This window comes from Mustela putorius, unplaced genomic scaffold, assembly GCF_011764305.1.
Source record: "Mustela putorius furo isolate JIRA1106 unplaced genomic scaffold, ASM1176430v1.1 tig00003834_pilon_pilon_pilon, whole genome shotgun sequence".
In the NCBI taxonomy this organism is placed as follows: Eukaryota; Metazoa; Chordata; class Mammalia; order Carnivora; family Mustelidae; genus Mustela; species Mustela putorius.
The window spans coordinates 70,235,228-70,257,586 of record NW_025421987.1 but is presented as its reverse complement, the minus strand read 5'-3'; the positions used below and the strand labels follow the sequence as shown (position 1 = coordinate 70,257,586).

The following is a 22,359-nucleotide window of genomic DNA, read 5'->3' as shown; positions in this document are numbered from 1 at the left end:
TAAAGGCAAAATTTGAATCTTCAGTGATACGAAAACAGAAATATTAATTGGCAGTTGTACTTCCTTTTCTCAAACAAATTATTTTTTAAAAATTTGGTGGCAGTTTCAATTACAGAACCTCATTACATACTTCTACTCATAGCACAAAATCTAGCAAATAGAAGGTGCTAAGAAAGTGATAGCTATTTTTCTTTCAGAAGTAATGGTTATTTTTCTTTCTCTGTTAAAATCACTGCCCAGGGTGCCTTGGTGGCTCAGTTGGTTAAGTGTCTGCCTTTGACTCAGGTCATGATCCCAGGGTCCTGTGATCGAGTATCGGGTCCCAGGTCAGGCTCCCTGCTCAGTGGGGAGTCTGTTTCTCCTTCTCCTTCTGCCCCTCCCCTCCACTCATGCTCTCTCTCTCTCTCTCAAAATAATTAACTAACTAAATAAAAATCTTTAAGATCACTGCCCAGCCAATCCCAAAATAGAAGGTCTCCTCTTACTTCTCAGTCACCCTCTCGCCTATCCCCTCTGTCTGAAAGACCCTTCCTTGTTTGTGGTGTCTAACCAGTAAATTCTCATTCATCCTTCAACATCTCTCACATTTAACTCTTTGGTGTACTTTCCCCCAACATGCTCAGTTAGAATCAACCATCCCTTTTTTTTTTTTTCTAGAACATTTTATACAAATTTACATTATGGCACTTGTTACATTACATTTCCATGTCTTGCTCACATTCTCATCTATCTTTTTAAGATGTGAGCTCTGGAACAGGGAATTACGGCTCCTTCATTTTGGCTTCCATGGTCCCTAGGACATTTCATGGCATATTGTATGTGCTAAATGAATACTGTTTAATTAAATTATATAAATATTTTCAAAGAAAACAATTCTGTGTTGTTTCCCTTTATCTAATGATAAATACCTCAAAAATCAGAATTCAACTTTCCAGTCAGATTTTAATTCATTCCTTGTGAGGATCCTGATGAAACTTTCCAATACATGCAGCATAATGAAAGGGAGGACATCAACCATTTTCTTGGAAACCTCTCTACAGAAATAAAAATGAGATTTTTAAATTCACAAGACTGAAACATTGTTATCAGTATTCAATCATATTAACACAATGCTACATTTAAAATGTATTAACTTTTCATAAGAGGATGAGACTTCCAATTTATTAAAGGAATGACTTGCTTATGTGTTAAGTTCACAGTTTTAGTTTCCTGAGCAGGAAGATCATGGATTGAAAGTTCTAAAGTACATTTTCCTCTAAATGAATAATTTCCTTACAACACAAAAACACCCATTTGAAATCTATTCTGTACAGATAGGGAAAACTATATAAGCTGAGTAAATACTTTAGAATGGTTGGACAGTTTTCAGTTTTATTACTCAATGCTGTGGTTCTCTCATATCTGGATGAATGCATTAGGCTTTCAAAATGATAACTAAACAATTATCATATCATTTCATTTGTATGTGGAACATAAAGAATAACATGGAGGACATTACAAGAAGGGAGGGGAAAGTGAAGAGGAGGAATCAGAGAGGGAGACAAACCGTGAGAGACTATAGACTCCGGGAAATAAACTGAGGGCTTTAGAGGGGCGGGTGGTTAGGGGCTGGGTGATGGGTATTAAGGAGGGGACGTATTGCATGGAGCACTGGGTATTATATGCAAACAATGAATCATGGAACACTACACCAAAAACTAATGAAGTACTGTATGATGACTAATATAACATAATAAAATAAAATAAAAAAAATTTTTTAAATGGTAACTAAAGATTTCGGTAAAACTGAACAGTTTAATCAGTAGTGACTAGGACTTAAAATAACAAAAATTCATTCACATAATTCTGGAGGTTAGAAGTCCAAAATCAAGGTGTCAGCAGGGCCATTCTCTCTGAGACTGTGTGGACTCCTTCCTTGCCTCTACTCAGGTTCTGGTGGCAATCCATCATCTTTGGTGTTCCTCTGCGTATAAATGCACCACTCCTGTCTTTGCCTCTGTTGTCAAGTGGCCATCCCTCTTCAAGTGGCATTCTCCTTTCTTATGAGGACACCAATCATATTAGATTAAGGGTCCCCTCTATTCCATTATGACCTTGGGCCAACTAATTACATCTGCAATGACCCTATTTCCAAATAAGGTCACATCATGAGGTACTGAGAGATAGGAATTTAACATATGAATGTGGGGGGGCACAATTTAATTTGTAACATTTATTCTGTTAATAAAACAAAAATCTCTTTGGTAGCAAATTTTAGTGTTTGCCAAAGAGAGAAAAATTAATCATAAAAATGCTTCTATATTAATAACACTAGGAAGGAACATGTGAGTGACTATTTAGATTTTGGTTACTGTTTAGAAACATTCTTTCCTTTTGATGTAGGACTAGTTCAGAATCAAGGCCAATAAGATAGAATATAGTCTGAAAATACTAGAGTGCTTTCTAGTGTTTATTATTTATAACATACCAGATATCTAATTTGGGCATTACCCGCATTGGATAGCAACTAAATAATAGCAACCCGCATTGGATAGCAACTAAAATAATCACATTACTTTGTCTAAACGTAGTATGGGATCCTACAAATATCTTAGTACTCAAAAGATATTGAAGAGTCTGACACACAATTTCTATATATCATATCTTCTCTATTTAAGAAACCCTCTGAGAACATGTTTTATGATTATGTGTATGGGCAAAAGTGATTATTTAATACATGCAAATAAGATAAATAAAAAAGGAACTTTCAATTATATAGCACTTTAACTTTGTAAAGCATTTAATTAAACATTTAATACTAAATGTTGTGGTTCTGCATTCTGACTTGGTTACACCTTGCATTTTGCAGGGAAGGAAACTGAGTCAGTCAAAAAGTGAATTGATCAACATTCAACTAAGTGTTGAAAGACAGAATTAGCTCTCATGTCTACTGTCTTACAGCTTTGTGCTTTTATCGGTTTACCACTTCCCAGAAACTTTATCTCCAGTTCAAAAGCACAGATTGATTGGGATCCCACGATGGGCAAGGAATGGAAACAGATGCAAAGGGATAGACATGCTCCCTGCTAGTAAGATGGTCACCACTTAGATGGAGTGGTGCAAGATTTGTGCAAGAAATTTACTAACAATATCCAGCAGCAGACAGTAAATATTTAAAGAAAGTTATAATCAGTAAGCACTAGGAAGTTCACGAAACAAAAGAGAGGGGACAGGAAGCCTCAGAAACTGGAGTTGTAAACAGTCTTTACAGAAGGGGAAGGACTTGAACTGGGCTTTAAAAGAATTGAGAAGGTTAAGTCTTGTACAGAAAGAGGAATTGTTGAAAATTTCCAAGTAAGATAGTGGAATGATTAAGGCAGTATTTTAGAAATATAAATTTGGTAGTTACAATGCTTTTTTCATGATGATAACATATCTCAATCCTTTCTCCACTTCCCACCACTCCCCATGTTTCTGGATAATTTCTCTTACTCCTTAAAACCAAGTTTGGGTTTTGGAAAGCTTTTCTGATCTTTCCATTCAAGATAACACATTATCTGATTATTCAAGATAACACAGTATCTGTGGTGCCTGGGTGGCTCAGTCAGTTAAGTATCTGCCTTTGACTCAGGTCATTATCCTGGAGTCCTGGGAGCAAGCTCCAAGTTAGGCAGCAGGAAGTCTGCTTCTCCCTTTCCCTCTGACCCTTCCCCTCCCCGCTGCTTGTGCTCTTACTGTTGTGTAATCTCCCTCTCTCTCAAATGAATAAATAAAAAATCTTAAAAAAAGGAAAAAATATAACACAACATCTTTCCTTTTCCCTTCTGGGAAAACTTCTCCTTGCACCTCGTGTTTATTTATTTACTTTACTTTTTTTAAAAAAAATTTTATTTATTTTTTCAGTGTTCCAAAATTCATTGCTTATGCACCACACCCAGTGATGCATACAATACATGCCCTCCTTAATACCCACCACCAGGCTCACCAACCCCCCAACTCCCTCCCCTCCCAAACCCTCAGTTTGTTTCTCAGAATCAACAGTCTCTCATGGTTCATCCCCCCTCCAATTTCCCCAAACTCCCTTCTCCTTTCCTTCTCCCAGTGTCCTCCATGTTATTCCTTATGCTCCACAAGTAAGTGAGACCATATAATAACAGATTTTCTCTGCTTGACTTATTTCACTCAGTATAATCTCCTCCAGTCCTGTCCATGTTGATACAAAAGTTGAGTATTCATCCTTTCTGATAGAGGCATAATACTCCATTATATATATGGACCATACCTTCTTTATCCATTCATCCACTGAAGGGCATCTTGGCTCTTTCCACAGTTTGGTAACTGTGGCCATTGCTGCTATGAACACTGGCATGTAGATGGCCCTTCTTTTCACTACATCTGTATCTTTGGGATAAATACCCAGTAGTGCAATGGCAGGGTCACAGAGTAGCTCTATTTTTAATTTCTTAAGGAATCTCCACACTGTTTTCCAAAGTGGCTCCATCAACTTGTTCCCACCAACAGTGTAAGAAGGTTTCCCTTTCTCTACATCCTCTCCAACACTTGTTGTCTACTGTCTTGTTGATTTTGGCCATTCTGTCTAGTGTAAGGTGGTACCTTAAAGTGGTTTTGATTTGAATCTCCCTGATGGCTAATGATGATGAACGTTTTTTCATGTGTCTGATAGCCATTTGTATGTCTTCTTCAGAGAATTGTCTGTTCATGTCTCCTGCCCATTTTTTGAATGTGATTATTTGTTTTGTGTGTGTTGAGTTTGAGGAGTTCTTTATAGATCTTGGATATCAGCCCTTTGTCTATAGTGTCATTTGTGAATATCTTCTTCCATTCTGTAGGTTGCCTCTTTGTTTTGTTGACTGTTTCCTTTGTTGTGCAGAAACTTTTGATCTTAATGCAGTCCCCAAAGTTCATTTTTCCATGTTTCCTTTGCCTCTGAAGACATGTCTTGAAAGAAGTTGTGGCCGATATTGAAGAGGTTACTGCCTATGTTCTCTTCTAGGATTTTGATAGATTCCTGCCTCACATTGAGGTCTTTCACCCATTTCTCTATGTATTGTGTAAGAGAATGATCTAGTTTCATTATTCTATACATAGCTCTCCAATTTTCCCAGCACCATTTATTGAAGAGACTCTTTTTCCCACTGTATGTTTTTTCCTGCTTTGTCGAAGATTATTTGACTATAATGTTGAGGGTCTATATCTGGGCTCTCTAATCTGTTCTATTTGTCTATGTGTCTGTTTTTGTGCCAGTACCATGCTGATTTGGTGATTACAGCTTTCTTGTAAAGCTTGAAATCAGGCAACGTGATGCCCTCAGTTTTGTTTTTCTTTTTCAACATTTCCTTGGCAATTTGGGATCTCTTCTGGTTCCATATAAATTTTAGGATTGTTTGTTCCAGCTCTTTGAAAAATGCCATGGAATTCTGATCGGGATGGCATTGAAAGTATAGATGGCTCTGGGCAGTACAGACATTTTAACAATGTTTATTCTTCCAGTTCATGAGCATGGAATGGTCTTCTATCTTTTTGTATCTTCTTCAGTTTCTTTCATGAGTCTTCTGTAGTTCTCAAGTACAGACCTTTTAACTCTTTGGTTAGATTTATTCCCAGGTATCTTATGGTTCTTGGTGCTATAGCAGGTGGAATCGATTCTCTCATTTCCCTTTCTAAATTTTCATTGTTAGTGTATAAGAAAGCAGAAGGCCAGGGTCCTAAAGAGCACCTGCCGGCACCCATACCAAGCATTCTCAGGTGTAGGGGGAGCGCACTCACAGCCTGCGGTCACTCAGGTCATGCAGAGCACAGAAGGGTGTGAACCTAGAGAGTGTGGGTCAGTGCCAACACCAGACTCTCACGCGCGGGTGGGAATATGCCCAGACGAGTGGTGATACAAGTAGCCAAAATCTGTGAGCTCAGGGATGGCGGAGGCTCCCCCACACTCTCTCTGACACAGGTGGTTGCTGGTGGTGGCCGTCCTGGGTCTGTGGGCTTAGGCCCATGCCTGTGACCAGCTGATTCCACCAGTTGCCGCTTAGGCTCTTTTACTCTTTTTGAGTGCCTTCAACCAGACTCCAAGTGAATTCTGGTCCTCAGCCACAGGGCACTTTCATATTGGGGTACTACTTTCCAAAGGGTCACTTCTGGTGGATCCCTCCCCCTTCTACTGATCTTTTGATATCAGTCTGAGGCTACCCACTCTGCTTTACTTCTCCACTGATGATCCTCTATTCACGTAGAGATCCAGAAGTGTATAATCCTACATCTCAGGCTGATTTCATGGGCGTTCAGAGTGTTCTGGTAGATATTTAGCTCACTTTAGGGGACCAGTTGAAACAGGGTCTCCTACTTTTCTGCCATCTTGCCAAGTTTCAGAGAGAGTCATCATTTTTTAAAAATACTCACCAATGTGGCATCTCACAGTATTTTTAACAACTGTTAAGACAAGATCCTGGAAAATAGAACATAATATTGAAAACCAAGCTGTATAACTTTAAATAACTAAGATTTTTTAAAATTGTTAAATGGGACAATGATAATATGGGCTTCATGGAATTATTATGAGGGTTCCATGAAGTACTGTTTATAACATTTTTAGTACTCAGTAGTATCTCTTATTATTTTTGTTATTATTCTCACTTAGTTTTAACACGTATTGAGCATCCGTTATGGTGCTGACACTGTCCTGGATGTTGCACCTCTTTACCATATATCATTTAATCCCCCAAATAAATTTGATAGCAATCAACTTCTATATACACATTATGGATGAGGTACAGACAGGGAAATACCTTGCCCATGTTTACACAGCTAACACATGGCAGAGCCAACATTTCAAGAGTCAGAAAACAGGTGTAATGGAGGCAAGCATGAGGGAGAGCACAGAACAAAGTGTCAAAGACACAACGAGCAGCAAGAGATGTGAAGCAACAGTGCCACAGAGACTTTAGAAAAGAGAGAACATCTTCCAGAGGCCATGAAGTATGATCTTACTGGGCTAGAAATGAATCCCAGGTTTGGCCAGCTTTGGATCTCTAAACAACTAAATGTGAATGGCATATGGGTGAGAGAAAGTGATCGCAGGGTAAGTGAAGCTGAATATGAGAATATGAATGTCATGACCAGCTGCACTAGTGATTGCAAAATGTTCGCTTACTTTAACCTATCGGACACTGATACAAATTGGAATCAGGTTTACATTAAACAGTGTCCAGATATGCTCCTATGGGACAGAAAGCATTTTTAGTTCAACCCTTGAGGCTAACAGCGTTTTTCATATATAGACACACATAAGACACAAACCCAGATACGTACACACAAACACACTCTAGGTAATTGGTCAGGAAGCGACCCAAAACTACCATGTACTTATATAATAGTCTAGGTCCACCACTGTCAGAGGTTGTGTTACATTTTTATCCTCATCAGCAGACCTTAGATTTGGTTTGGTTGGCTCGAAACCTGAACGTTCCAAGGATGACTCAAGCCCACTGAATCAAAACCAGGATTGATAGGGGCCCCAAGGGAGATCCATCCAAGACTTTATATCTATAAGTAAGAGTCTTGGGTATAAACAGAAAAGAATGGGCTATACTAAACTACAACAAGGCCTATAGACCAGGAGTGGTTCCATCTTAAAATGGGAATTCTGAATTGTTTTCTTCATTTTCTGTACCCGTTACCTGTGTGAAACCCCTTTAAACCAATGTTTCCATATGGCAGTAAACTGATGTTAGATATTGTTTTCAAATGCTAAAACATTCATTTTATACTTACTTAATTGTCTATTCAGTCTTTTTGCTGCTTATTCTTTCATCTTTAGATGTATTCTTCAAAAAATTTTAGATGAAGGCCAAGGGAAAGGGGAAATGATCCACATCTAAAATAAATATTGTCTCACAAAATTTGAATGAAGCACATGATTAACACTATATATATATATTGATTGAGATTATGATTTCAAATTATATTTTGATTAGAAGGCAATGTGGGTTAGCATATTAACTTTGAGTTGGAATGGACCTAAATTTCAATACCAACTTTGTCTCCTGTTTTGAATGTAAGCCTGGAAATCAACCTCCTCAATCTTCTACTTTCTTAATTAATGGGACTAATGCTAACTTCCTCAGGTTTTTGTGAAGATTAAAAACTATAATCTGTATTAAATGTCTAACACATGGAAGTACTGCTTCACACCTGGCTATTCATGACTCCAGTAATTATGGATAATTAGAAATTGGCTGTAGATTATACTTTTATTAAATGGTTGAATGAGTTTCTATTGCTGTAGGTTTCATTGGACTATATTATGAGCAGGACTTAGCTTAGTTTAAATGACTCTCCACCGATAATTAGGCATTATTAAAAGTTGTAATAAGTCTTGCAGTATTCTTGTCATTATCCTAAAACTATTGTGCTAAAAATAGCCAATTTTTAGGTGAACTAGAACATTTATTTTCCACCTTTCAGATGCCTACACTCTATTTAGTTGTTAAAAAGAGTGTGGTAATAAAAACAGGGAAAAAATGGAAAGATTTCAAAACCATTCGGCTGCATTATCTTTTTTAGCTGAAAGTGAAAAGAAAGAAGTTGAAAACAGTGACATAACACAAGCTATTTTCATCATCAGTAGATTTTAATGCCCATGTTGTATCCCTCCTCAGGGCTCTGAATAAGTAAATATTTTCTGAAAGTATGTAATATATTACCAAGATATAATTCAGGTCCAGTAAATTTCTGCCATAACATGTTCATTTTTTTGAACAATTATAATTAAAAAGCTTGCTCAGTATTTGGCAACTAAAACAGTGATCTAATTGGACTTATTACTCAAGCTGATTTCTAGCCCTGGGTATGGACCTAGCTATTAGCTAAGCCTTGTCTGGAGAGCACAGGGGCAAATGCCCTTCAGTTCACAGACTGAGTTCCTTAGGCAGGACTTGTCCTGGAATTTCACTGATGAAAGAAATATACAGACCTCCTTGCTCTTTTCTTTTGTTAAGTTTCCAACCTGGTTTTAAAATGCATATGAATGCTTCTGGCATCTATAAAGTCAATAAGCACTAGCTTTTTTTTTTTTTTTTTCTTCCCCTTCCTTTTTAGTGAAATGGTAAACAGATTCAGTATTCTGTTAACTTGGAGTCATAGATCAGCCTGTGAGACTCTGAGATTCTCTGGCTAGAGTCTTCAAGTCAGGTAAATTGAAGTTTAAAGATTTTAGTGGAAGCTAGAGTCCTACCTTAAGGCCTGCAAAGGGAAGTAGTGGCCAGCAATCTTTTTCCCTCCTATAATTTTTATCTTTTATTTTATTTAAAGAAATTTAGTTTTCTTTCTGTCTTTTACACCATTTATTTACAGGACCTATTGAGAAGATACTAGGTATGTTCGTAAATTAAAGGAAGTCACATCAGCTGTGACAGCGGAAGAATAATAGATTATTAATGTCTCTCTGTACTTCAGTAGCCAACACTCTTCTCCAAGGGCTGTTGGCTCCTTTTCCCTTCCATAGTATTTTGGATGTATGCCAGGAACCATCTTTGATGGTGTGAAAAACAGAGTATATACAGTTGCTGGAGGGAAACTTTACTTTTCTAGGGAAGGAGCCAAGCAGTTGAAAACTTAGAACTCTCACCCTGTTTTATTAGATAATTATACCTTCAAAAAATATAGTATTTTCTTGCCACCAACCATTTATCTGGGAAGCAAGCTATTAGTAACTTCAGAACAGCCAGGGGACCTGGGGGAAAATGGTATTATATATATGAGGAAATGTAATTGGGCTAATGAAAACAAAAGGTTTCACATTATAATTTCTTCCAAATCATCCATTTTGTAGAAAACATTTTGGTAGCAAATGTAATATAATTTTTCAAGAATTTTCCTCTTCATTTTTTTTTAACAGATTTAAAGTAGAACAAAAATTAGACTTCAAAGAAGCTCTGCATTCTTTGAATATAACTGAGATATTTAGTGGTGGCTGTGACCTTTCTGGAATAACAGGTAGTGTGATAAATAATTCTCATATTATTATGTTAATATGTTTTCTTAGTAACTCTGTTCACTGACTGATCTGAAAGAGCGTTCAGCCCCAGAAAATACATACAAACCCAGTGGCTAAATGTCATGTTGAGCTGTCTGTAAACAAGCACTTTATTTTGCATTTAAGCCATTTTCCTTAATGAAAGTCAGAGAGCATTTTAGAATGTTAGATAAGCCTTCTCACCATGCTTGTAATGAAACTATGTAGGTAAAGTATTGTACTGACTTTTATTTCAGCCCTGCTTGGATTTCCTTATCTGAATAATGGGAATTACAACTTTGAGGCTCTCATCTACTCGGAGCTAATAAAACTCTTATACACCAATTTGCAAATGTTAATTTGGTAATATTGGAGCCCATGAAATAGGCATCCACAAGCTGCTAGATGATGAACACAATGTAGAAATTGTAATGCCACAGCTTGCAGATTTAGCTTTGAGACAAACAACGCATCTGAGTAGATGGAGCTTTTATGCTAACTCACACCTGGGAAACTGCACATGCCTAAGATGCTCACTCACACAACAAAGCCCAAGACAGTCTTTTATTTTCTCTTGTCTTGGCAGTACCCACTAGTTCAAAAATATCTAACTAAAAAGAAAAAAGATGGACGAAGAGGGCCAATTTGTCCCAAGTTTTTTACCCCCTTTTAAATTCAGTCTTCTGTTTTATTAAAAAAAAAAGGCATAAAAATACAAGCCTGTCTGTCTGATAGGGTTTTATATCATAACATGGAAATATTGTGTATTCCTATATAAGTGTCTAGTCTTTGGAGAAGTAGTCATTAATTTATTCACTCATCAATTATGTGGGTAAATGAATAGAAGGAATGAGCTTTCCTGGTGGAGGAGGTGGGTGGGATCCACTGGTGACAGATGTTCATTGTTACCTTCACACATGATTTAGCTACTTGTTCGCACCCTGACAGAGAGCTCTGACTTCTCGGACAATTTCATCAGCATCAGGAAAGAGGCAGTCAACGTTAAATACTGCAACAGCATGCTATCTGCGTGTGTGCTGGAACACAACCATCTCGGCAACCTAAAATCAACCAACTTATTTTTCAAGCATGTCTTCCTGTTAGCCTTCTTTCTAGCCTTCAGAAGCTTACTTGCTATACATCAGACATTTTCAACAGCCACTTGCTCTACAAATCCCCAGCAATTGGTGACTTCTATAAAATCTCCTTAGAAGTCTCCTTTTGTAGGCAGATTTATCATAAAATACCTCCAAAATGTTTTATAAGAGAATTTGTGCAAGAGAATAACTTGAAACAGCAAAAAACAAATGTCTAGCCTTTTCTGCTCTTTCTCTCTGCTCTTTCTTTGAGTTGCCTATTTGAGTTGCTTTAACTGCTTTGGTTCTATTTTACTGCTGGAAATAAAATAGCCAGGGCCCTCACTGGCACCACATCTGATCATTAGAACAGCAAATTCCCTGCTATCCCTACTTATCACTAATGCAGTAAACATTCTCTAAAAGGTACTGTGAACCAGTCCAACACTAGGGCTGTGGGATATTTACACAGGAGCTACTACCTTACATTCATGTAATTCATAAGCTTTGAATGAAATGTTTTCAGACAGTTACTTATGGAAACTTGGAGATGAATATTTGACTTCACATTGCTATTACTTATTGTGTTACCTTTAGTAAAATATTTAAGCTCTCTGAGCCTCAACTTTCTAATTTGTTAAATGAGATAATAAATCATGGTGGTGAAAATAAATGAAAGAAGGTATGTAAGTCACCTGGTTCTATGTCTGGCACATAATAGGTACTACATAAATAGTAGATATTTAAAAAAATGGCATATTAATAGTTACTTGGACATCTTCTAGCAAAAGTATAGAAAGTTTCTTGCCCTCTTAACAGAGTCATACTTGGAATTTTCATAGAAAAGAGAAAAATTATTACAAACCTGAGGAAATCAGTGACTTTATGGAGTCTAGATTCCTCGTTCTGGTCTATTAGCTCTCAAGTCCTATTCTTTCCCCAAGATCACGTCCTCTTCGTGGTAAGACAGGATACATGAGACCAGAGGCTCAGCATGATAGCCATGGAGTCACTTGATCTGGTATCAGTGTTAAACTGGGTGAAATTCTCCACTATACCCCAACAAGCTTTTTGTTCTTCACTCTTGTCTTAGTATGGGTCTCTAGGTCAGCTGCTCTGGGTTCCATATGTGAATCCTGTCTTACTCTAGGTGGTCCTCGGGAAAGAACATGCTTACTTGCCTCATCTTGTTACAGACCATTCTGTTGCGCTTCAAGATGTGCATGCCCCTCTTCTCCACCATACTTGTTTCTGTCCCTGGACATATTCATACCCATGATTTATTTGTTTGAAAAATATTTATTAAAAGCCAATTACATGCCAAGCAGTTTTGTAGGGATGCAAAAAATGGACAAAGTTCTGCTTTTAGTGAAGTTTTCATCTGCTGATGAGTACTTAATAAGCAATTAGTTAATTAAATCGTGAGGTGATGGATGCTGTAAATTAAAAGAACATCATGGAATAAATGGTGATTAGGTCAGATACAGGCAGAATTAGATAGGGTGGGAAAGGAAGACTGGGCTGGGAAGTAACATTTTTGTTGAGACTTAAAGAACAATGGAGCCAGTCAGGGAGAGTTCTGGGAAAGTGGGTTTTAAGCAGAAGAAAGGTTAGAGTTAAGGCCTTGAAACTTGACCTTGAGCTGGAGCTACTAAATGGGGAGAGAAAGGTAGTAGATAAGGATAAGAGGTATTCAGGGGCCCAAATAAAGTGATCATAAGCATTTTGGAGTTTATTTTTAGGAAGCCATTTTTTTTAATGCCAATATCGCTTTCATGCTTCTCTTTATCTTGCCTGAAGGGCTTTCTTTACTTTTCTGTGAGCTGCCAGGGCTGGTTCCCCTCTACTGTGGGAGCTGCTTCCTGAATCCTTATAAATCTGCTGGTTTTGGTAGAGTCTGCGTGGTCACATCAGATTTCCCTCCCAAGAGAAACAAAGCTCCTTTTTCTCCTTTCTCTTCAAGCTTCCAGGCCTACCGTCCTTCCTCTACTTTCTGGCCACCACTGAACCCGTGACCATATTTCCGTTGTCTCTTTGAGGCACACTGTCAGATCTGAGTGGTCTTGACACAGCAGGAATGGCTGATGGCTTCTGAACTTGTGGCTTCACTTCTCCCTTCTCAAGGGGACTATCCCCGCAGGTCACAAGATCAGAAATTCTTCACACATACAGCACTTCCACCAAGGGGAGAAGAGCGGTGTGTTCGCTCAGCTTGTATCCACACCGGAACAGAATGTTGTAAGACTCTATCTTACACTGAGAAATTTGACAGGTTTTAAAGTATAGCTCTGAAGTGATTTTGTAACAGATGACACAAAAGCTCTTTAGACTTTCATAGCCTCACCAGTCTTGAAAGAAAGTAAATTTTGTTTTAAAGTCAGATCAAAACTGAATACAGAATTTGAAAGGCAAGTTGGCTTTGAGGTTGAATACATAGGGTGGGATTAATTCAAATCTGTAAAGCCTTTTTCATCTTGTCTGTAGACCATAGCAAAGGGGGGCTAAACCTTCTGTCTGTGCAAATATTTCACTTAGTGGGATACCTGATTTGAGGCTTATTCCCTTCTATCTTTGCCTTTGTATCTGGGCTGGACTTGATCTCTCTCTATAGGTATCTGTATCATTTCTACAAGAGCTAAACTACCTTCCACCTCTAGCAAATTAACGAACTTGGGAAGAATTTATTGTTATTGTTTTTTTCCTATTCTTTGTTCATTTGAAAATGTAATTGACATGGCTCTGTAATAAGTAATGTAGTAAGTAATAGCTCTGAGTTCTGATCCTTAAATATACTTTCCTATTTTCCAACAGATTCAGCTGAAGTGTTTGTTTCCCAAGTCATGCAGTATGTTTTTTTTGAGATAAATGAAGATGGCAGTGAAGCCGCAACATCAACTGGTAGGACAAATGGTTTCACAACCAACCAAGAGGAAGGACTGGGGGAAAATGTGCATCCTTAGGGCACTGGTGTTTCTGCATGACTCTGATCTCCTGTTTTCTTCTTTCTGTCCAGGACACTGTAGGAAGAAAAGAGAAACTGGTTGCATAAGTTATTTTTTGCATCTCTGCATCTGCTGCTTAATCAAAAAGGCCAGGGAAGGGATTTGTTAGGAGCTGAGGCCTATCTACTAATATTGGCTTATTTGTAAATTGCATTTTAAATTGCATTTACCTACCAGTCAGGAGATAGGATCTGGGGAGGAAACTTTCTGCTTAAACATGAAGTCATTATTATTCAGGAATTCTTACTCTTAGGTAATCGTATTAATTTCCTTCTTCTATTACACCAAGTAGGTCCCTACTTTTCTAATACGGTTTTTGTCATTATCTATATGCCTGTGGCTCTCAAAGTTAGCTGCCCATTAGAATCAACTGGAAAGCTTCATATAATCCTATGTCCAGTTTATCCCCCAAAATTAAATTAATAAATGAATTAAATTAGTATCTCTGGTGGTGAATCCCAGGCTCTATCATTTTCTTTCATGTCCCTAAGTGATTTCAGTGTACATCCAAGGTTGAGAGCCAGTTCTTTATGGTACCTTGTGGCCCATCCTTGCTACTGTAAGTCAAGTGTTGTGTGTAGACCAACGGCAGCAGCATCACTTGGGAGCTTGTTAGAAATGCCAGCCCTCAGGCTCAAATCCAGGCATACTTAATCAGAAGCTGTGTTTTCCAAGGTCTCTAGGTGATCTGTGAACACGTTACAGTTCACGCACCACCTTTATGATAGCTTTCCTTGAATAAATGGCGTTTTGAATAGTGTTGATGATGCATACAACTAATGCTCAAAAAATAATTAGAGAAAATTTAATTAGAAATGCAAAAGCAACTTTAGTGAATGTCTCATAAGTCTATTTTAATTCTTCAGACTTTTGTGATTTTAGCCAATATGTAAAATACAGGCACATTTTCTTACTGATAAATTTCTATAAATGTATATCCATGTTATTAATTTCTCAGTAAATTTGTAATACTATGTGGTGCCAATGGTTTTTGACATGTGGGTGGCTCACACTGGACTCCTGCTACCATTCTGTCATCTCCTGAAGTACTTGGTGTTATTGTGCTCAAGGAACTTAGATTGGAGAATATGGGCTGTTTCAATCTTAGAGAAATTAAAAAGTTGCATTGGATGAAGTTGTTGGCCTAAGTAGACAAATTTTCCTGCTGCTTTTACATAAGAGTCCTTATAGATCATCATCTGATTTTCTCATTATATTGGTGAAGAAAGAGTCCATGACATGAAGTGCTTTGCCTAGGGTCATACTATTCATTGACAGCTGAGTTTGTACTCTCATCAGGTTCTCTGACTCCAGGTTCAGAGCTCTTTCTACTATCACCCACTGCCTCTAATTTAAGTCTAGAGTTCTCTCAGAGGGTGTAACAATCATTAAGGGATCAGCAGTGACCCTGATGTATCACACATCAAAAGTTTTCAGTGTGAGTTTTTTGACTTTCAGGCATCTGCTCAGTGGATGCTCAAGAACAAAAAATCTCAAGTGTTCACCCCAGTGAGGATGGGAACCGTACTGGCTATGCTCCTTTGTATTCTCTCATCAATTCAGACATAAGTCTATACTCACTGATAATTTGGGCATTGTAGCCCTGATACTGCAGGAAGGAGAGTGCCATACATTTTATATTATGAAGGTTATGCTTGATTCTGAAGGTGATCAGAATACGCCACCCCCCAATAAGCCACTTTGTCTGAAAGGTTGTTTTGATAGAAGCAACCCTTGAAAGAAAATGGAGAAAGAGCACAGGAAAAAAAAAAAAAGAGTTCTCTACTCTCCCTCGATCTGCCTAAAGTATAAGCAGGGCATAAATCCCCCTTGTGAAGGTGTCTCTCCTCCTCTCTCCATATCAGAAGGAGAATAATCTTTATCACAAGAATGAAAATTGGCAATGAAATGAGTCTGCATAACAAAGCTTATTAAATAACGTTCTTATACCATCTTTTCCCCATATATTTACCTTCCCACAATTTATTGCCCCTTTTTTGGTCTAATCACTTCTCCACAATTTATTACCCTTTGTTGAAAGGGAAATCATAGGGGAACCTGGGTGGCTCAGTGGGTTAAGACTCTGCCTTCGGCTCAGGTCATGATCTCAGGGTCCTGGGATTGAGTCCCTAATCGGGCTCTCTGCTCAGCGGGGAGCCTGCTTCCTCCTTTGTCTCTCTCTCTGCCTGCCTCTCTACCTACTTGTGATCTCTCTCTGTCAAATAAATAAATAAAATCTTAAAAAAAAAAAGGGGGAAATCAGAGGGGGAGATGAACCATGAGACTGTGGACTTGAGAGACAAACTGAGGATTTTAGAGGGGAGGAGTATGGGGAGATGGGTTGGCCCCGTGATGGGTATTAAGGAGGGCACCTATTACATGGAGCACTGGTTGATGAACATAAACAATGAATCTTGGAACACTGCATCAAAAGCTAATTATGTACTGTATGGTGACTAAGATAACACAGTAAAAATTAAGAAAAAAAATGGTAGATAAGCTTTCAAGCCCAACATTTTGGGAGGATATTTACTTCCTTTCTGTGAAGCTCCTTTGGGGATATAGAATAAATAATTTCTTCTGTTAATCTATCTTTTGTCAGTTTAATTTTCATACCCCAGTCACAAACTGAGTGTAGAAGATTATTTTTCCTTCTCTACTATTATTTTTCAGTTATGACCACTCCTGTTTCAATTTTTAAAAATGATTTTTCACGAGTCTGAAAAAATTTTACAAAATCATCACGTTATTGGTAAAGGAAACATCTGAATTAAGTGTAGAAATATTTAACTTAAAAAGAAGAAAAAGTCCCAGCCATTTAAGTTTATCCACTCTAAATGTTGGCAAATGCTACAATGGAGCCACATGATATAAATTATTATAATAAATAATTATTATGACAGCAAATCTCGTCTAATCACATAGTAAAAATCCCATAATCATTCACAGCACAAATCCTAAAAGCTCTGAACCCACAGAATAATTTTGGAAAAGTTAAAAAAAATAAATTTGAACTCAGATGTGATTACCACAAGCCTGAAGAATAGAAATGAAGTGCAAATATATCCGGATGGGAATTAAGAGTTGAAACATTTCAAGAATAAATCATATAATGTAAATAAAAAGTAAGCATAAAATTACTGTTTAAAAAAAGAAATTTTTCAGCTGCTTTCAGTAAATTGAATCTAGTATCTGACTTTCTTCTTCATTGAGCATAGATAGGACGTTAGAATTATTCCATGAATAATCCAATATTTGTTTTTCTGCTCTTTGATTTTTAAATTTATTTCAGATTTCTCTGTATTTTAAAAATGGTTATTTTTCTACATGTTAGCTCATCAAATGAAATGACTTTTCCTGTCTACAAAAAGTATTATGGATCTATTTTCTTTCCTCATCCTTTAATGTGCTCGTCTAAATAACTACTGTCTCTATTTCATAGGCATGAACATCCCTGTGATCATGAGTCTGGCTCACAACCAATTTATAGCAAATCATCCATTTCTGTTTATTGTGAAGAATAACCCAACAGGTACCTTTTCTAAAATTCTCTGGGAGAACTGCTTGAGTCAAACAGACCTCGTTCTAGTCGCTATTTGTAATCTATGTATCTGAGATCATTTCTCCTTTCAATGTGTTGAATCTTATTGCTATTTTTCAATTTATTCTTTCAGTGGTTATTTGGTGAATGCCTCTTTTATACCACCCATTGTATTTTAAGAGGTGATGGGACCTAAAAATAAGGCCGTGGTAACAGTAGCTGTCAAAACCGCTATTATCATATGCTAGCGGTTTTAAGTACCTATCTCTAAAGCTAACGCCATTCCAAGAGGTTAACTATTTGACCATTAATAGCACAGAAGCTCAGAAAGAAGTTATATAATTTGTCTAAGGTCATACAGCTGGAAAGGGGCCGAGTAGAAATAGGACCTGTTTGTCTCAGAAGTCTGCTCTCTGTGATGCTACAAGAGGAATGGAAAATGGGAGTTGCACAGTTGTGAAGGTTTCAGAGGTAGATTCCAAAAGAACAAGTGACTAGCTATGGGCTCTGAGTGGGAGAGAGAGGTCAAATACAATTACAAATCTCCAGTGAGGGCAGTTGGTGAAAAATGATAGAGTTAGCCACAAAAGGTAGAGGTAGGTGTGGACTGGACTGCATTTGACACAAAGGCAACATGTGGAATATTTGGCCACATGTTCTGCACACGATATCAGCATCCCTAGAGACTGACAGTGTGATCTTGGGGATTAGACTGGGGTCAAGTCTTAGCTCTGTTAGCAACTAGTTGTAAGACAAGTCAATGATACTTCCTAAGCCACATTTTCTCTACCTCCTGTTTAAACATAATATTAGTACTCATCCCCTAGAGTTAAATAAAAGAATATGTGAACCTGTAACACTTCCTGGCATGTAGCATTCATTAGGAATAAATCAATAACTATAAATGAGGGAGTGATTGAATACATGAAGGAAGGAAGGAAAATGGAGAAGTTTCTCTGTGTAAGTTGGGTTACATGGAGAAGAGGCATAGTTAATTTTAGGTCTGAATCTGTTTGATTAGCTAATGGTACTGGTATTTTTGGCCCCTGAAGTATATACCAGTCTCTCTTTTTAGGCTCCATGGAGCCAATGCTGAGTTATCCTTCTGAATGTTTCGTCTTGGAAACAATGAGATAGTTTTAGACTTGCTGAGATTGCATCAACGCAACTTCAATTCCCACGGTGCATGAGTCCATGTTAAAGGATATTCTAAGTGTGTCGTTTGATCTATACATCCTTAACCTTTGGATATCTCATTTCTTACAATTAGTATGTAATTATCGAATATGGAACATAGAAATAAATGAAGTTGCATTGGACCTCAATGCACAAGGAAATAATGGCATTCAGAATAATGTAGTTTGACTCTATTTACCAAGTTGATGACCAAGGCAATCTAATTGCTACCAGTTAAACAGCAGTGAAAATTTTAATTCCCAAATAATCCATTTATTTATTTATCTGTGATAATGCTTAACTATCAGACCTTAATGATAATTTCCACTATCTCATGATCTTTATTATAATGAGACTTTCTAAACTAGGGTCATACCCTTAAAGTATTGTTTAAAATGAATGGCTACTCATTTATTGGGACTGTAAGTTGTTGCCATATAAAATGTAGAATGGGCCATTATCTTAAGACAATACACATTCAGTGATTTATTATTTTTTTTCTCACAAATGAACTGAGGATATCATTGCGATTGACAAAAATGGTGCCTTAGCATAGCATAGCAAACTACTAAGTGGCTTAATGTTTTACGTAAAATAAATTCATTTAATGATTACTGAAGTTAAGAGGATCAATGATTTTGATTTATTATAGTCAATTTTTATCATATTTAAAATTTTCTTGTAGTTAAACAGTCCTCTTACGCCAAATCCAAACATTATTTGTATTTTTCTACTGCATTAGTTTTATATTTCAGTATATTTATCCAAAGCTTTTACTAAGCAGAACTTCCAAGGAAATGAAGAACATTTTTTCTTCTTTTAGGTTGAGGGGCTGGGCCAATGTTGGAGACTTTCAAATGAAATTGTGAAAGATACTATATGAAATGTGCCATTTCTCAGAAAATGAATCATGATTCTGAAACTGACAGTACTCCACACATACTAAAAAAAAATAGTATTTAAACTCTTTATGGTTTTGGGTTGAAAGAAGAAGCAGACTGCAGGATATCCATTAAAAATCTTTCTTCTGAGCTATTGGTTTTGGTTATGCTAGTGTATTTTAATATTAGAAAGTAAAATTTGCTTCTATCTGATGGAAAGGTTGTATATATACATTGGTTAAGTATGGAGGACACCTCTTTGAGAAGGGGGAATGTAGAGAAAAGTGGAAACAATAATGATTTCTGCTTCAGCCTGCCTCTCTATCCATTACTGTTATGTCCAGGGAGAGTTCACTAATCCATCCAGTTTAGTGGAGAGTAGATTATTGACTGCAAAATGACTCCATTCAAAACATGGTACTCCTTGGTCAGAGAAGCAGATTGAAAAGGCTGGAACAAATGGCTTCTATGCAATGTCCTACACTTCTGAATGTTTAAAATTTTAAACTATTGTCTTCAATTATGAGGTTAGTTTCCATAGAAGTCACTTAAAAAATTTTCCAAAAATGGGGCACCTGGGTGGCTCAGTGGGTTAAAGCCCCTGCCTTTGGCTCAGGTCATGATCCTGGGGTCCTGGGATCAATCCCCACATCGGGCTCTCTGCTCAGCAGGGAGCCTGCTTCCCTTCCTCTCTCTCTGCCTGCCTCTCTGACTATCTGTGATCTTTGTCTGTCAAATAAATAATAAATAAAATCTTAAAAAAAAATTCCGAAACATTTTCAATAAGCATTTTAATGCCTTAGCATTATAGACAACAGTCATTGCTGATTCCTATTGTGATAAAATGCAATATACATCCTGGGAAAGTTATTTTATGGGTCTCCAACTATCTGAAAAACAGGAGAATTTATTTTCTTTTTCTTAGGAGTTATTTTGATATTTTTGAGGCAAAGTATTATTGATTATAATCATAAAAAGAAAAAATATGGAGATTATGTCTATTTCCATGTTATTGGCTCTTCTGAGTATCTGTCTTTGGACTGAACAGTAAGGAGTTAATGAAAAGGGACTCTAATAATTCTTTCAAACACATTTCAGTATAATTTTCATAGCTTTAAAATTCTGTAAATTGTATCACTTTTTTAAAATAAACATATAATGTATTATTTATTTTATCACTTTTGAAATACACACTTATTACATATATCTGTAAGGAACATAAAAATCAAGGCAACACTTGGCAATTGATCCATTCTAGGCACTTCTCTTACCCTAGTTGAAAAGAAAGGTGCCTGGATTTTGACACCTCCTTTATTTCTGTTTTGTCCTCTTGTTCTTAGTTCCTTTTCACTGGCAAACACAGAATGACTGGATTCAGGTATTTACATTTCTGCTGTATACAATATCACAGCAGTGAGGATGTGAAAGCACTAGCAGTAGAAAATATTGTCATTTGCAATAAGCTTAGCTTTAGAGCTGAAGGAGTGCATCTGAGAGGTTTCACTCAACCCTAAGGGCTTCTGTTACAGGTATAAAATGATGACTGCTAATGTCTTTAATTTATAATTTTCACCATTTTCATCACCCTTTCATTACGCTATGTTTGCCTGAGTCTCTATATTTAGAACACCTCTCTACCTCTTTATTTTTTGCCTTCCTATATGAAAAACAGGACTAATACATTTTCCATGACAAGCTATTATCGGTGTTAATTCACTTCATAAATTACCAGAAAATGATTAATAATGATATAATTATGTATTTTAGGCAAAGGAGAAGGTTTTGTTGTTAGATGTTGCTTATTTATCTTATACCGAAAAAAATACTAAATGATCTGTTAAAATATTCAGAAAGACTAATTATTGTCAATTTTTTTCTCCAGAAATTCCTAGTGGTTTTTTATTTTTTTTCTCTTCCTAGAATCAATTTTGTTTATGGGAAGGGTGACAAATCCTGACACCCAAAAGATGAAGGGAAGAGATTTAGATTCACTGTGATTGAAGAGTCTCAGAACACAAGATGATTCCTGAAAAATAATTGATTGGCAAAATAGCATCACTGTGCAAGTATTTTCTACATATCTTTTTCTGTTTTAACCATATGTGTAATAATCGCTACTGAAATAGATCTATATTAATGAGTAAGTGAAATTATTAATAAATGAATTTATTCATTTAATGTTTCTTGTCCTTATGTTTTATAAAATCTATGTGAATCAAAAGCGGTGGACTTATATAAAATACTACTATTAATATGTTAGAATAGTCTCATCCAAGATATTTTGATATTAGATTTCTATCTTAGATATCAAAGTCTCTGCATTCTTAAAAAAAACTGGGCCATCTGACCCCAGGCATAACAGCATTATCCAGGCCATGCAGAAGTAAGGTCAAGAGACAGAGTGGGCATGGTTTGTGGCTCTCTGGAGAGACAGAGATCTAGGATCCATGATAGTAGATGAGCTCGGAGTATTTTACTAGCCTTCTTTTTTTTTTTTTTTTTTAAGATTTTATTTATTTATTTGACAAAGAGAGAGGATTCACAAGTAGGCAGAGAGGAAGGCAGAGGGTGAGGGGGAAGCAGGCTCCCTGCTGAGCAAAGAGCCCGATGGATGTGGGGCTCATCCTAGGACCCTGAGCTCAAGACCTGAGCTGAAGGCAGAGGCTTAACTGAG

General features: G+C 37.0%; 1 protein-coding gene across 3 annotated transcripts in view; it reads left to right on the top strand.

The window, feature by feature from the left end:
- The window catches only part of SERPINI2 (serpin family I member 2), a 35,332-nt gene extending 13,469 nt beyond the window's left edge, over positions 1–21,863 (top strand). For all 3 annotated transcript variants that reach the window (XM_004756506.3, XM_004756505.3, XM_045088603.1), the window contains exons 6-9: positions 9,893–9,990; positions 13,897–13,983; positions 17,530–17,619; positions 21,606–21,863. In XM_004756506.3, the coding sequence (XP_004756563.2) occupies positions 9,893–9,990; positions 13,897–13,983; positions 17,530–17,619; positions 21,606–21,682 (352 nt within the window). In that variant the 3' untranslated portion in view covers positions 21,683–21,863. The remainder of the gene's footprint in view (positions 1–9,892; positions 9,991–13,896; positions 13,984–17,529; positions 17,620–21,605) is intronic.
- Positions 21,864–22,359: the final 496 nt, after the last annotated feature.